Source organism: Aspergillus piperis, assembly GCF_003184755.1.
Source record: "Aspergillus piperis CBS 112811 unplaced genomic scaffold BO85scaffold_4, whole genome shotgun sequence".
NCBI lineage: Eukaryota > Fungi > Ascomycota > Eurotiomycetes > Eurotiales > Aspergillaceae > Aspergillus > Aspergillus piperis.
The window spans coordinates 834909-847813 of record NW_020291594.1 but is presented as its reverse complement, the minus strand read 5'-3'; the positions used below and the strand labels follow the sequence as shown (position 1 = coordinate 847813).

At 51.0% G+C, this 12905-nt stretch overlaps 7 protein-coding genes across 7 annotated transcripts; 3 read left to right on the top strand and 4 right to left on the bottom strand.

The window, feature by feature from the left end:
- The first annotated feature begins 63 nt into the window (after positions 1 to 63).
- On the top strand, positions 64 to 1122 carry BO85DRAFT_446902 (uncharacterized protein). The gene is made up of 2 exons (XM_025659609.1): positions 64 to 559; positions 649 to 1122. The coding sequence occupies exons 1-2, from the start codon at positions 491 to 493 to the stop codon at positions 958 to 960; spliced, it is 381 nt and encodes a 126-aa protein (XP_025518267.1). The 5' UTR covers positions 64 to 490; the 3' UTR covers positions 961 to 1122.
- A 153-nt stretch (positions 1123 to 1275) lies between these two features.
- On the bottom strand, positions 1276 to 2034 carry BO85DRAFT_224785 (uncharacterized protein). Its single transcript, XM_025654734.1, has one exon. It carries the CDS (start codon positions 1831 to 1833, stop codon positions 1429 to 1431), a length of 405 nt encoding a protein of 134 aa, XP_025518266.1. The 5' UTR covers positions 1834 to 2034; the 3' UTR covers positions 1276 to 1428.
- BO85DRAFT_391935 (heme-dependent oxidative N-demethylase family protein) lies at positions 1861 to 3603 on the top strand. Its single transcript, XM_025656828.1, has 4 exons — positions 1861 to 2153; positions 2207 to 2354; positions 2422 to 3191; positions 3301 to 3603. The coding sequence occupies exons 1-4, from the start codon at positions 2049 to 2051 to the stop codon at positions 3529 to 3531; spliced, it is 1254 nt and encodes a 417-aa protein (XP_025518265.1). The 5' UTR covers positions 1861 to 2048; the 3' UTR covers positions 3532 to 3603.
- A 30-nt stretch (positions 3604 to 3633) lies between these two features.
- Positions 3634 to 4869, bottom strand: BO85DRAFT_365528 (homoserine dehydrogenase; the record flags this gene model as incomplete). The annotated part of the gene is made up of 2 exons (XM_025655744.1): positions 3634 to 4715; positions 4839 to 4869. 2 exons carry the CDS (start codon positions 4867 to 4869, stop codon positions 3634 to 3636), a joined length of 1113 nt encoding a protein of 370 aa, XP_025518264.1.
- Positions 4870 to 5013: 144 nt separating this feature from the next.
- On the top strand, positions 5014 to 6333 carry BO85DRAFT_446897 (CCDC174 family protein). Its single transcript, XM_025659608.1, has one exon. The coding sequence runs from the start codon at positions 5135 to 5137 to the stop codon at positions 6233 to 6235; it is 1101 nt and encodes a 366-aa protein (XP_025518263.1). The 5' UTR covers positions 5014 to 5134; the 3' UTR covers positions 6236 to 6333.
- Positions 6334 to 6410: 77 nt separating this feature from the next.
- On the bottom strand, positions 6411 to 8698 carry BO85DRAFT_224918 (uncharacterized protein). Its single transcript, XM_025654735.1, has 8 exons — positions 8148 to 8698; positions 7657 to 8085; positions 7527 to 7604; positions 7246 to 7478; positions 7075 to 7186; positions 6919 to 7023; positions 6685 to 6872; positions 6411 to 6633 (listed from the first exon to the last, which is right to left on the bottom strand). Exons 1-8 carry the CDS (start codon positions 8561 to 8563, stop codon positions 6587 to 6589), a joined length of 1608 nt encoding a protein of 535 aa, XP_025518262.1. The 5' UTR covers positions 8564 to 8698; the 3' UTR covers positions 6411 to 6586.
- Positions 8699 to 11920: 3222 nt separating this feature from the next.
- nhp6 (high-mobility group nucleosome-binding protein) lies at positions 11921 to 12261 on the bottom strand (the record flags this gene model as incomplete). The annotated part of the gene is made up of 2 exons (XM_025655756.1): positions 11921 to 12084; positions 12153 to 12261. 2 exons carry the CDS (start codon positions 12259 to 12261, stop codon positions 11921 to 11923), a joined length of 273 nt encoding a protein of 90 aa, XP_025518261.1.
- Positions 12262 to 12905: the final 644 nt, after the last annotated feature.

Genomic DNA, 12905 nt, shown 5'->3' with positions numbered 1-12905 from the left:
AAGTCGGCCGGCGATCATCGAATCCCAGCAATTCCCCCCTGTTCACCAGGGTTGTATCCAAGCCTCATCGCCTCCGGTGAGGCCACCGCCTGTGATTCCTCTTCTCCGCACATGAAAGTCCGACCTTCGTTCGTTAGCTACCTACCTTGCATCACACCACCGTTTGCCCGCCTTTTCTGCCTGCCCGCCCTGTCGCCGGATCTCCGGACCCCAAGCCGGGCTTCCCAGCATCCACAGTATATCTACACGGTCCTTCTGCCAGCTCAGCAGCGTAACCCACCACATCCTTTCATTAACTGCAACGGTCTCTCCGAGCGAAATACCTCTCCTCATAACTTCACCTGCATCCCGCAAGGACACTGCACCGCCTCTGACCGCCACACCGATTCCGATGCAAATACCCCAATACTCCAATCCACCTTCCTAGTGGTCTGCTGCTTCGAACCTATACCTACCACATCTTCTCGACATACAATATAAAACCACCCCAATGATGGCGTGGTACTCCCTCCTCCCGCCTACCCTCTCCTACATCGAAAGCTCGGTAGTGCACCTCTTCGTCCGTTTCCCCTCCCCTCCCCCGCTCCGAATCCTCCTGAGGGAGACAGAAAGAGTGCAAATCGACTAACTGTGTTTCCGCATGAGCAGATATTCCTCGGCTTCGTGACTATCTTCCCCTGGGCGGCGCTTCTCATCTTCGATATATGTCTGTATACGGGGCGCATGTTGACGTTCGAATTACCGGTCGTGGGAGGTCGAGCTCGCGGGAAGCAGCGGCCAAGAGCGCCGAGTTTGAATGAGCGGCCGGATGGACAGCCTCGAGTACTGGTGGGGTTGAGTGGGAATACAGGTGGTGGCGGTGTTGGTGGCAGTGGACGGGAGGAGAAGGGGGTAGAAGGAATGACGAGGAGGGTGGTTGCTCAGGTGGAGGTTAATGGTGGAGGTCATGGTGGGGATTGATATATACCTGCGGTGGTGGTTATATATTTGGGGATGCGAGTGAGGTATAATGGTATGGATATTGATGGTGATACCTCCTGGTGAGGGCACATTCCATATCTCCTCCCTTTGATGACTGGTTTGGTGCATGATTTTGAGGCGTGCGTTTGAGGTTCTGTTCATGTGGCATTATTAATACCCCTGTACCTATACTAGGTTGTTGCTTTTTCTGTCTTTTTTTAGTTTAGTGGTTGGTTTCTTGTTGAGCGGTTGCTGAGATACCTACCTACCTGCTTGGTTCAATGGATGAGGTTTACATTAAGTTCTTGTCCAGGGGCTGTATACTCCGTGATATTCCTATATTGCTTATTTCTTTTCACTTCGGACCAGAGTTATTGCTGAACATATCAAATGTTACCGTTACTGGAATTTTGCTGCCCAATATCCCAGATTTCTCAACTAGTGTCTCTAGTATTCTCGTATCGTTGCTCAGTCTGATCTACCTTGTATACTTCTCATCGTTATATACAATTCCCCTGATGTAAGCCATCCAAAGCTAGCTACATTACACACTAACAATATTGAAAGTACCTGCCTTCCAAGTAACAACGATAACATCTTAAACAGATCATTCAAAGTCTCAGTGCTGACCTCGGCATTACCAAGGTAAAGTTCCAACCTCTGACACAGTAAACTATCCGAGGGATATCTCACGCCGAAACAATGTCTTATCAGACATACTACATGCATTATCTTCACCATATCAACCAGAAAGATGACATGTACGTGGATCATCACCGACGTAGTACCCATCAAATACAACCTCGTGAGCCATCGCCGGAACGGGGAAGTCTTCCCCGCATCTACCAGATTATCTCCAACCGCCATTGCCATCCATCCCTTCTACTTATCAAGCAGCTATCAACTCCCGCCGAGTCGGGAATTGGAGCAATCGGCGATGAACGGACATATCAACCAATCGCGGATCACGATCAGCTGCATGCACTACATGCAGTACTAGTACTAGTATACTGATAACTGAGATGTACAAGAGCTACAGACCCCCCTCGTTCGCTTGACAGTTCACACCGTCTTCAACCCTCATCAGTATGAACATGAACATCATAGAAGATTGGATATTCTATATCCAAAATAACCCCATTGTGGTAGTTTTTCTTGTCCTTGCACTGTGGTTATTTGGACTGTGGAATCGAGTACGTCTATTCCTCTTCACAACTGGCATACTTTTGACTAACAACGTGCGCAGCGATCACCCAATACCATCCCCAAAGATGAAGTCTCAAAAGAAGAACAAGATACCTACCCCCCAGTCACACCCCTCCCATCCTTCAACTGGGAAACCACCGAACCAACCAAATACCGACCTTTCAAGCCAAAGTACCACCTCAGCATGGGTATTACATCCCCTTCCCACCCAAACAGAACACTCCCCCCAAACTAACAAAAGCAATAACCACCCAGCCCTAACAACAACCGACATCTCCCACCTCATCCCCATGGACAAAACCTACAAAGAGCGTCTCACTCTCCGCCAATCCCTCCTCACCCAATACCCCACCATCGTAGTAGGCGTCACCCCAGCAGGCCAAAAGCCAGAAAGTCCCGTCCACGCCGCCATCACCGAACTATACGAGTTTATAGTCGGCGTCTACCTTCCCACTCGCTACCCAAGCATGTTCACACTTGAAACAACCACCCATACCCGATCTCAAGACAATACCAACACCAATAACAAAGAGTGTACTAATAAAACTCTCCTTAACAAAATAACCAACACCCGCATTCCCCTCCCCCACCGCGGCTCCGGCCGAGACATGCTCTCTACACTGGGTACATTCGTCGACGAGGACTTTCTTGTCTTACTTCCTGAATCATCATCATCATCATCATCCCTATCTCCAACAGAAGAAAAAGAAAAAGAAGAACAAGAAGAGAAGAAATATACCCTAGAAGCATACACGACCTTCTACCCCGCCGGCTTCGACACGCGCGAGAAGCTTGGAAAGCGGCTCTCGACGATCCATGACCCCGTGCCGCGGTATAAAGAGCGGTTGGAGAAGAGTATGGATCGGTTCTTTGCCAGATTGGAAGTGGGGAAGGTCGTGCAGCGCGTCAATTGGAGTATTAATACCAAGGGCACGGGGCTGTTTGCTGCGTTTGGGGGATTGCATGGGCATGAAGGGGAGAAAAGGGAGAGGGTGTTGGGGGTGGAGGAGGTTGATGGGGAAGGGGTATGTTACTTCATTTCATTTCCTTTTCCTTTCCTTTTCCTTTCCTTTTGCTTTTGGTGGTGTTGGAAAAAACGGAAAAGGGACAGGACAGTATACTGACTATGTATAGACTCTTTTTCGGTGTGAGCGTCAGACTCTACATCGGTTACCGAAGACCAAGGCGCTGGTGTTCACGTTCCATACGTATACGTACCCTATCCGGGAGATCAAGGAAGAAGGACTGGGTGAGGAATTGGCGATGGCGATTGATGGGTTGAAGGAGGGGAATGTGCCAGAGATTCATCGGTATAAGAGGGGTCCTGTGTGGGGAGAGGCGGTTAAGGCGTATTTGAGAGCATAAAGTAGTAGTATACATTTGGTATCATGTCACGTTTTATTTTGGGGGGAAATATATCCTAATGTATCCTTCTAGAACCCATCTACCATTAGATATGTGAAAGGTCTACTGCAGTCTCTGCACAACCTTGATCAAATCGGCCGACACACCCATAGCAGTAACATCACCACCGGCACCGGCACCCTGGACAATAAGCGGGTTGCTTCCATACCGCTTAGTGTAGAAGCTAATGATGTTATCACTGCCCTTGAGGCCAGCAATCGCACTATCCTTATCGAAACGCTGCAATCCAACACGCACCTCCTTCTTCTCAACATCCACACTACCCACATACCTCACAACCTTACCCTCCTTCTCGGCACTCTCCTTAATTTCCGTCATCTGGCCATCAAACTCACCCAACCTCTGCATGAAAGTCTTAACGCCCTCCGCGGAGCCATCCAAGCCCCTCAACTCCTCCGGAATCAGCGACTCAACAGGGAACGCATCCGGAGCCTGGACCTCCAATCCAGCAATACGCGCCAGGATAGTCAACTTCCTCGCAACATCCATACCATTGAGATCATCTCTCGGGTCAGGCTCAGTGTATCCCAACTCCTTGGCCTCAGCCACAACCTCACTCCACTTCCGTCCCGCACCAGCACCACCAACCGGCGCAAAGGTGTTGAACAAGAACGAAAGCGTACCCGAAAACACACCCTCGATGCGCGTCACCTCGTCGCCGGTGGCAACCAGATCCCGCAGCGTGGAGATAACAGGCAGACCAGCGCCGACGGTACTCTCGTGGTAGACGAGGGCGTTGCCCTGGGCCGCGGAAGCGAAGATGTCCTTCCAGAGGGACAGGTCGGAGGAGAAACCCTTCTTGTTGGGGGTGACGATGGAGATGCCCTTGCGGAGGAAGACGGGGTAGGAGGCGGCGAGGGCGGGGTCGCTGGTGTTGTCGACGAGGATGGAGCGGCCGGGCGCCGAGGAGAGGAAGTTGGCGATTTCCTCAGCGGAGAGGGCGCCGGACTTGGTCAGGGAGGGGGTTGCGCTGGCGGTCTTCCATTCCGCGGCGGGAATGCTGGGGCTGTAGGCGGGGGTCGGGGAGAGGAGGGTTTGGGTGGAGCGGGCGAGGAGGATGAGCTTGGGGGCGTTGGGGAGACGGGCGAGCTGGTTCAGGAAGGCAGTGCCGACGCCGCCGACACCTGGTGTGATCTGTTAGCATAATTGAACCTTTGGCAGTTGTAGTCATGGTGGTGGTGGTGATTCTTGCAGTGCTAGGCTGGTTGCTATTGCAGCACTGTTTGAGGAAATTCGGGGAAGCTTACCAATGACACCGAGGAAGACAGGAGCAGACATTGTCAATTGATTTTGAACAAGTAAAGTGCTATACTTCACACAAAGAGACAATTGAGCGAAGAGGAATGAGCAAGAGGAGGGGAAAGATGAGTCGGAGGGGTGCGCGGGGCCCATCCTAAATCGGCTTAGTCATCGTCCTATCGGACCCATCTCAGCTCCTAGTTTAGTTAGTTACTTATCTTTCAATACTCCAGGATATAGCTACATCAGGTACATCCTACAGCTTCCTTCAACATACTGCACTGTCACAACAAACCTACCCACCATGTCAAATCCATCTCTCTACGGACAACCACGAAACAAAAAAACATCCCAGTCCGAAGCCCCCTCCGCCTCCACCCTCGCCTTCACCAGCACCCTCTCCTCCCTAATCGCCAAAGACAGCACCACCGACTCCTCATCAACGCGCGGCACCGGCCGCCCACGACCCTCCAAAGCCCCCAAATCCGATCTTTTCAGTCGCCCCAACAAAGGCGCACAGAAACGCGCCGCCGCTGACCTCCGCGACGATGACAATGCCGCTCTGCAGCAGACGCACCAGCGCACGCAGGACATCGGGGCCGTGGACGCCGCCACGCTGCACCGGTCCAAGCGGCGGATGGAGGAGAAGGTGCGAATGTACGAGGATATGTCGCGGGGACTATATCTAGCCGGAGGAGAGAGTGATGATGACGAAGGGGATGATGTTGGACCGGGGGATGCGTATCTGGCGAGGTTGCGGCGCAAGGAGAGGGAAGGGTTGGTGGATTTTGATCAGAAATGGAGGAAAGAGGACGGTGAAGGAGATGAGGGGGAGGAAGATGATGCTGAGGATAATGATGATAATGCGTCGATTGTTTCCTACGAAGATGAGCTGGGCCGGTCACGGCGCGGAACTCGAGCCGAGGCGGCACGTGCGGCGGCGCTTAAAGCGGAGGAAGGGGAAGGGCGAGGAGGAAATACAGAGCGGTGGCGTCCGGCGCGTCCGGATAATCTGATCTATGGGGCGACGGTGCAGGCGGAGGCGTTTAATCCAGATGCGGTGGTTGCTTCGCGCATGTCGGATCTGGCTGCGCGGAGGGATCGGTCGGCTACGCCGCCGGAGGAGATGCATTATGATGCTGAGGCGGAGGTGCGGAATCGGGGTACGGGGTTCTATGCTTTCTCGAAGGATGAGAATGTGCGGAGGAAGCAGATGGAGGAGTTGCTGAATGCGCGGGAGGAAACGCAACGGGAGCGAGACGCCAGGCGGGAAAGACGCGCGGAGCGTGAGCGGCTGAGGGATGAACGGAGGAAGAAGGTCGATGAATTAAGGGCTAAACGACGCGCGGAGATGTTCCTCGCTGGTTTGGGAGACGCGGGTCTACTGGCAGGGGGCAGTGGATAAGGTGGATACTTTATATTGCATTTTTGCTGCTTAGTTATGACTTATGATACCCCATTGATGATATATTATGTTAATGAATTCATTGGTTTCAAAATCATTGGTACATGCATCTCGCCTCTAAGGGACGGAGGGTATCATGCCTGGTAAAGCAGCTTTATGTGCAGTGAGAACGTAAGGTGATCGATCAGAAACAACAATCAAATAACAACCGTCTCGTGTGGCTCATTTCATCGTAAATCGTAACTCATTGGTCGTAATTGCTATATGTACTGGCGAGCCAGGACTGTTTCCTGTTTCTTGCCGTAACTGATACTGAACATGCTAAATGTTGTAGGTATTGTTTTCGTAGTGTTATAAGTGGGCGAGTTCGGCGATTGTGTCCATGAAACCTTGGGCATCTAATACATATCAGCATGTAACTCTCTTCAAGATGCAGCAGCTGCCCATACCTGACTTATTCGTGAACTTCAAGATATGCTCTCCTTTAGGTGTGCGAGGTGGGTTATAACTGGGAAAGGTGAAAATGACTCGACGAAGGTCACGCAATAAGATGGTTTTGGTGTCTACACGGCGAATCCAGCCTCTGGAGCCGATATGTTCCGTTATGAAGGCAGTCCAAACGGGCATCCTATGTAAGCTGCCCAATTAGTGGTGGTAGTCCGTGGGAATGCCGTCCTTCTTACCGTTTCATCTCGCCCTTGTGGACCGATGCCTGCAGACGCACGGCTCCAGACACGTTGTCTCGGTACACGCGTAAGGCGTGGAGGAAGTCATCATCGACAATTTGCCTAGAACAGTCAGTCTCCATCAGCAGTATGTAATGACAGTCAGTCCCTTACCCTCCGAAATGCTCTTCCTCGTCGTCAAGTTCATAATCACGAATGCGTTCAACAGGCCGACCAGAGTCCTGCGATCGTAGCGCCAAGAACGTGCAGAAAAAGATCACCATCTCTGCGGTATGTTAGCCTTGTGCTTTTCGGCTCTCTGTATAACAAGATGTGCTGACATACGCTCAATGGTACTAAACTTAAGATTGGCCCACAGCACTAGTTCAGAGCCCCCGCGACGCCGTCGACAAATCTGCAAGCAGGAACCGATACGAACGATTTCTAGCAAGTTCAGGGGTAGGCAAGAGTAATCACTGGTCCGAGAGGTACGCCGGGATTTGCACACAATCCGTACGCGATGGTCATCTTCTCGTAGATAGAAGCAAACACGGAGATCCGAGTCACCACTAAAAGCACTAAAAGACAGTCAGCTTAATTTGATGTCTAGCATTGGGTGAGCTCACAGTTGGAATAGCTCCTCAAATCCCTCCTCGTGAAGCCACCCTTTCACATTACCTTTCACCTCCCCGAGGCATTTGGAGCTAAGGAATTGTCAGCTATAGATTTTAGACAGCTTAGACTGGCTAAATTCACCTTTCACCCACGTAAGGAATTGGGGTCATCGGGTGCTCATCCAGAAATACCCGTCTAGCCCAGTGGTCACTGACAGGAGTTGAGTCTATTGACTGGCTAGTGGCAGTGGTGCTAGTAGTAGGAGAGTCTGGCGCTGAGGGCACAGAGGGTGGAATGTCAGAGAATGTGGCTGATGATGTGGATATAGGCGATTGAGGTGAGGAATGAGAAGGCCGTGCTCGCTCGTACGACCTGCGTCCGCGAGGCCTACGCCCATTGACCGGACTTCCTGGATCAGCATTGCTGCCATTGCTGCTGCTACTGCTGCTAGAGGAAGGCGAACTCAATGACATAGAACCCAAACGCGGTGCAAGTCGGCTATCCTGGTGGACCAGTAGCCCTTTGAGGTTGCTGCGAAGCGAAGCCATCAGACGAGTATCGGTTACTTCACTACATTATACTCAGTGTTAGCCAATCCGGGCCGCAACAGAAAGAGAGACTGGGCCACGCACCCCTTCATGATCTCACTCAAATCCCTCAGAAACGATTTGTACTTGGCTAACCGGGTGGACAAGGATTCCTGAGATTCCTCCAAGAAATGGGCTGAAATTTCCAACCATAATTGCTTGTATGCCTCACTGGGGTCGCCTCTCCGGGACTCCAAATCATCAAAGAAGTCCAGTACGTCCTCAAGGGTGTAATTCAAGCTAGCACGGACCAATTCCAGATCAGGATGGATAGCGGATAGCCTGTAGCGGTAGGCTCGATTTCTCGCCATGCCCTCCAAGCCTTTGAGAAAGAGGCTGATCGAAAAGAGGTCGACGACGAGGCTGGTGATCTCCGTGTCATGCTCCGGCAGGAGGTTGCTGAAAGAGCGGAATCCTTCAGCTACAGCCTCCGCTGTCTTGTAGGAGTCGTGCAAGGACATCGTGAAGGTCACCTATGATGTTCCATGCATATATAGACAGAGGCCCGTTCTTGAGCACCACAAATGGTGACGAGAAGTTATAGTACAACGGTTGTGTAGTAAGTGAAAAGTATGGGGAAAGGTAGCAGCGAGGAATAACAAGCGCAGACAAGCAGCAGAGGGCCGTGGCGGGTCTTCAATTATATGGGAGACCGAAAATTAAAATGCATAAAATCAAGGGACCACGGGATAGGGCCAGACGGGAGCCGGGGAGGGGCAGGGAGAGACAACTCAGTAAACTACAACGATGGGGTCAGGAAGGGACCGTCTTATCGGCGGGATCAGCCCTCGGGAGGATGTTTAGACTGAAGTCTCACCAGGGGAACGGACGCAGACCGAAGGAGACTCTGCAACTGGACCAGCTCTAAGGAGTGAGAGGGCGAGAAGGTCCCATTTACCCTTGGAACACACACAAGGAGAAGAAAAATAGAGAAGACGGTCGAGATCCTTCGCACAAAAGAATGAATGCAGAACAAGAATCATTCCGCAAGTGGGGCAGGGATCTCGTCGTCAATCGCCCGAAAGGGTAGCAGCAAATGCGGCTCTCTGACAGCCGGACAGTTCTGGCAATGGAGCCAGAGATGCCTCTCACTATCGTCTAACTGCCTCGGGACCGTTGACGTGTTCATGCGGCAGAGGAGGCAAGAGGCCAATAATGAGCGGTGGAAATGCATGGTGGGATTGAGCGGTGATGGCCAGGACGGTCAGGATGGCAGATGAGGTGCAACCCCGCGGCTTGTCCCCATGTTGATTTACTGCTGTGACACTCTCAGCAAGTCGGTCATTAGATCCTCGAGCCGTTGATAGGAAAGGAAAAGAAAAAAAAAAGAAAAGGGAGAGGAAGGAGAAAATCACCTATGGCATACAAAGGAGGGCATAATATCCAATGCCACATTGGATGTAAATCATACGAGAGGCAGTCCGCCCCCGATGGCTCCGGGCTTACTTGCAGGGGTCGCATTCCAGCTGGAACTTCCCCAAAACTTTATTCGCCCAGTACAGACTGGCTCGGTCACGAGACTCGCTATACAGCAAGACCGACAACGCTTGTATAAGACAAGGTCCTATTCATCTCCTCCAACTTGGCGGGCTTGGTAGCGGGCGCTCATCTCTTAATATCAGATAAGCTTTCTCATCTAATATGGGCTTTGATACGCAAGGCGTTATTCCGCGATTTGCAGGTACTGATATTGTGCTACCCTAGACTTCAAAGCCGTGAATCGTTACACCCTTCAACCTGACCCCAACAGGAGTACACTCCTGCTCACGGGAGCTTGGTGGAGGGAACTGGGCTCTGGCCAGGCCAGCACGACGCTATTCTCTGGTTTCTAGCGCATCACTGATGGTCGGGCTGTCATACAACACACATTCTGTTATGTGGAGCAAATCATGACCGATGTATATATATAAACTACCAGTAACCTCCTCCTGGCTAGTCCCCACGAGGTACGAAGTATCTGAACTTGAATCAATAAGGGGACTAGGCCTAGCGAGTAGATAGTATCGGGGCAAGTCATGACCAAATACTACCAAATGAAACCCAAGGTAGCCCAAGGTGTGTTGTCTACGATCAACTTCAACGTTAGTATCAGCTAGTGCAGCCACGTTGTGCCCGGCAGGACTTAGAGACCACCTAAAGACTGGGCAATCTCAGCAAATCCCAAGACCATTCAAGCTTGCTAACACCTTTCACTTCCGAGTTGCTGCTGCCCCCACATACCAAGCTAGTACTTTAGCTCAAGCCATAGTCACCACAAGTTATAGGTGACCGCGAGCTTTCCCCGTATCCACTTGGAATTGCGTAGACCAAGGGGTAGTACCAAACCAGGTAGATATCGGAGCCCAGCGATTCAAAAACCCGTCGTTATCTTATCTTATCGCACCAATCGTCTCGCTGATAATGATGACCTTTTCTAAGCTGCTTTGATCGAGGACAAGCTCAATTCGAACCGGAGACAAGGGGAAAGGTATATAAGTACTTTGGCAGATGGAGATACCCTTTCTATACGTGGGAATGCACGGCAGCCCAACTGAATAGTAACCATGCTGCCAAGATATGCTGTTAAGGTCGTTGCGCACACACACACACACACACACACACACACACAGTGAAAAGTTATCAAAGGAGCCAGCGGTGCTGTACTCACCCACAGGTTATTGGCAGTTTTCCATGTTAGATGCTGGTTTCCACAAGGTAACACTTTTAATAGGCATTGATTGAACAATCCACTTGCTTCAAACACATATTCTCGTGGAAATTGCTACACGCACAATAGCCATGGCCAACAACCACCAGATACTAGCATTAGAACTAGGACCTGATTTGCTTAAGGGAGATACTGCACAGTAGATGCAGACGCGACGATACATCCCCGGATGCCATCCGGACACACGCACCGTGTACCTTTGCCACCTATGAGTTGTACGAACGCTTTAATGCACGGAAACTGTTTGATAATTGCCTTGGGTAGGCATACATAAGTTGGATGTCAAGGTGCACTGGTTCCCTTCTATGTCCATCCATCCTCAAGATGCCAAGTGGATGGCACGGCCATCCCTGCTACCTTTTTGACTCAGGTATGAGCCAGCTACTACTTTGTACTGAGTGGCCACATCTTCAGAGTGTGGATCGTCCGGTATCTGATGAGACCTAAGGCACCAAGGCTGCAACCGGAGATATCGGAAGCCCGACGCGTCCAACACGTAAACAAGCTGTCGCCCCGCGTCACCCCAGGAGCTTGGGCCAACTTTTGCAAACAGAGTCTTCCCGCCGTCTCCAGAAGATGAAAACAATGTGTCCTGCAACGCTATGAACACTACGGAGTACAACTGGGGCATAGATTCGTCATGATATCATACTAGAAACTAGGATGGCATAAAGCAAGACCCATGAAAGGCCGAGGACAAGGATGTGGTTGATTAGGCTAGTATACAGCAGATATTGGTCGCCTAACATCACTTCTGCAGCTTCAATTCATATTTCACCATAGGTACTCGCAAGGTTTTCCCGTCGTTGTGAAATTCAGCGCCGGGCACCTCTTCAAGTCAAATTCGTCCCAAAGCCGCCAGTCCGTACAGTAAAAATTTCCCATCGAGAATCCTTCATAACAGAAAATCAAGAGTTACCGCCATCATCCCATACCAGAAGCCATTGAGTAGATAAAGAGAAAATATAAGAAGCATCAATTACAAGGCAGACAATCAGCGGAATAAACGACACGAAAAACGCCAATCGGCCAGACACACAAGACCCATGAAGAGAGGGAAACCCTTAGGATGATTCCTCGTCCTCCTCAGCAGCCGCCTGTTTGAAGTCTATTAGCATGGGCTGACACAGAATAGGCAGGGGTGTTGACTTACATTGTAGCTGGCCTTCTCGTCTTCGTAACGCTTCTTATCAGCGGCAGCCTTCTCCTCGTAAGGGCGACGATCGGTGTCGCTCAGAGCCTTCCACCGCTCTCCGAGCATCTTGCCAACCTGGCCTGCATGAGGTTAGACACCACGCTTTCCATTCAAAGTCCAGATTCAAAGTCCAGGGATTGCAACTTACCGAAAGAGATGCCGGGGTTCTCCTCGCGAACCTTCTCACGGTTGTCGTTGGCGAAGAACATGTAGGCAGAGAGACCACGCTTGGGGGCGTTGGGGTCTGAGCCATGCATTAACATATGTTTCAGAGATAGAGGGAGGCATACATACCCTTCTTTCTGCGCCCCTCAGTGCCACGGCCCTTGGTGGTCTTGCGGGTGGTCTTCTCCTTAGGCATTTTGATTATTGAGCTCTATGCAATCGTTAGAACGTGGAAGTTGGCTTCGAGTGATGCAAGCAGAATGATCCAGAAGTGAAGCAGGAAGTGACCCAGTCGACACCAAAAGCAGCAGGAAAGAGGACAGCGACAACAATATGATGATTAAGGAGCACAGGAAGTGATGCGACAGAGTGCGCAGTGCAAGTGGTGGTTGGTGGAGCGGATAAGCAGTGGTTTGCGCGCGCCCAAACAAGAGGGATCGCGGTCGCAAGTCAAATGACACCAACAGGGAAAAGGCGCGCAGGAGAGCAACTTACTCAATAATTGAGTCTGAAAAAAACGGGAGTTGTGGATTTGAAGGTCGCAAATTTGACCTGTGGAGGATAAGACAGCTTTATGTCAGTTCACTGCTACTAGAACTATATGATGGCTGTAGCAGAGGCGCGACAGCGAGGTCGCGCAAACAGGATGAGAAAATCAAGGGAAACAGATGATCAGAAGAAGCTTCTGAAAAGGAAAACAACTCTGTTGAAGGAGAAAAAAAAGATTGCGTTGGTG

Coding starts and splice junctions, on each gene's coding strand:
- BO85DRAFT_446902 (XM_025659609.1), top strand. CDS start 491: ATGATGGCGTGGTACTCCCTCCTCCCGCCTACCCTCTCCTACATCGAA. Junction 560..648: donor GCTCGGTAGTGCACCTCTTC/GTCCGTTTCCCC, acceptor CCGCATGAGCAG/ATATTCCTCGGCTTCGTGAC.
- BO85DRAFT_224785 (XM_025654734.1), bottom strand. CDS start 1,833: ATGGCAATGGCGGTTGGAGATAATCTGGTAGATGCGGGGAAGACTTCC.
- BO85DRAFT_391935 (XM_025656828.1), top strand. CDS start 2,049: ATGAACATGAACATCATAGAAGATTGGATATTCTATATCCAAAATAAC. Junction 2,154..2,206: donor TATTTGGACTGTGGAATCGA/GTACGTCTATTC, acceptor CAACGTGCGCAG/CGATCACCCAATACCATCCC. Junction 2,355..2,421: donor AAAGTACCACCTCAGCATGG/GTATTACATCCC, acceptor ATAACCACCCAG/CCCTAACAACAACCGACATC.
- BO85DRAFT_446897 (XM_025659608.1), top strand. CDS start 5,135: ATGTCAAATCCATCTCTCTACGGACAACCACGAAACAAAAAAACATCC.
- BO85DRAFT_224918 (XM_025654735.1), bottom strand. CDS start 8,563: ATGTCCTTGCACGACTCCTACAAGACAGCGGAGGCTGTAGCTGAAGGA. Junction 7,605..7,656: donor ATTCCTTACGTGGGTGAAAG/GTGAATTTAGCC, acceptor ACAATTCCTTAG/CTCCAAATGCCTCGGGGAGG. Junction 6,634..6,684: donor GAAGTTCACGAATAAGTCAG/GTATGGGCAGCT, acceptor GATATGTATTAG/ATGCCCAAGGTTTCATGGAC.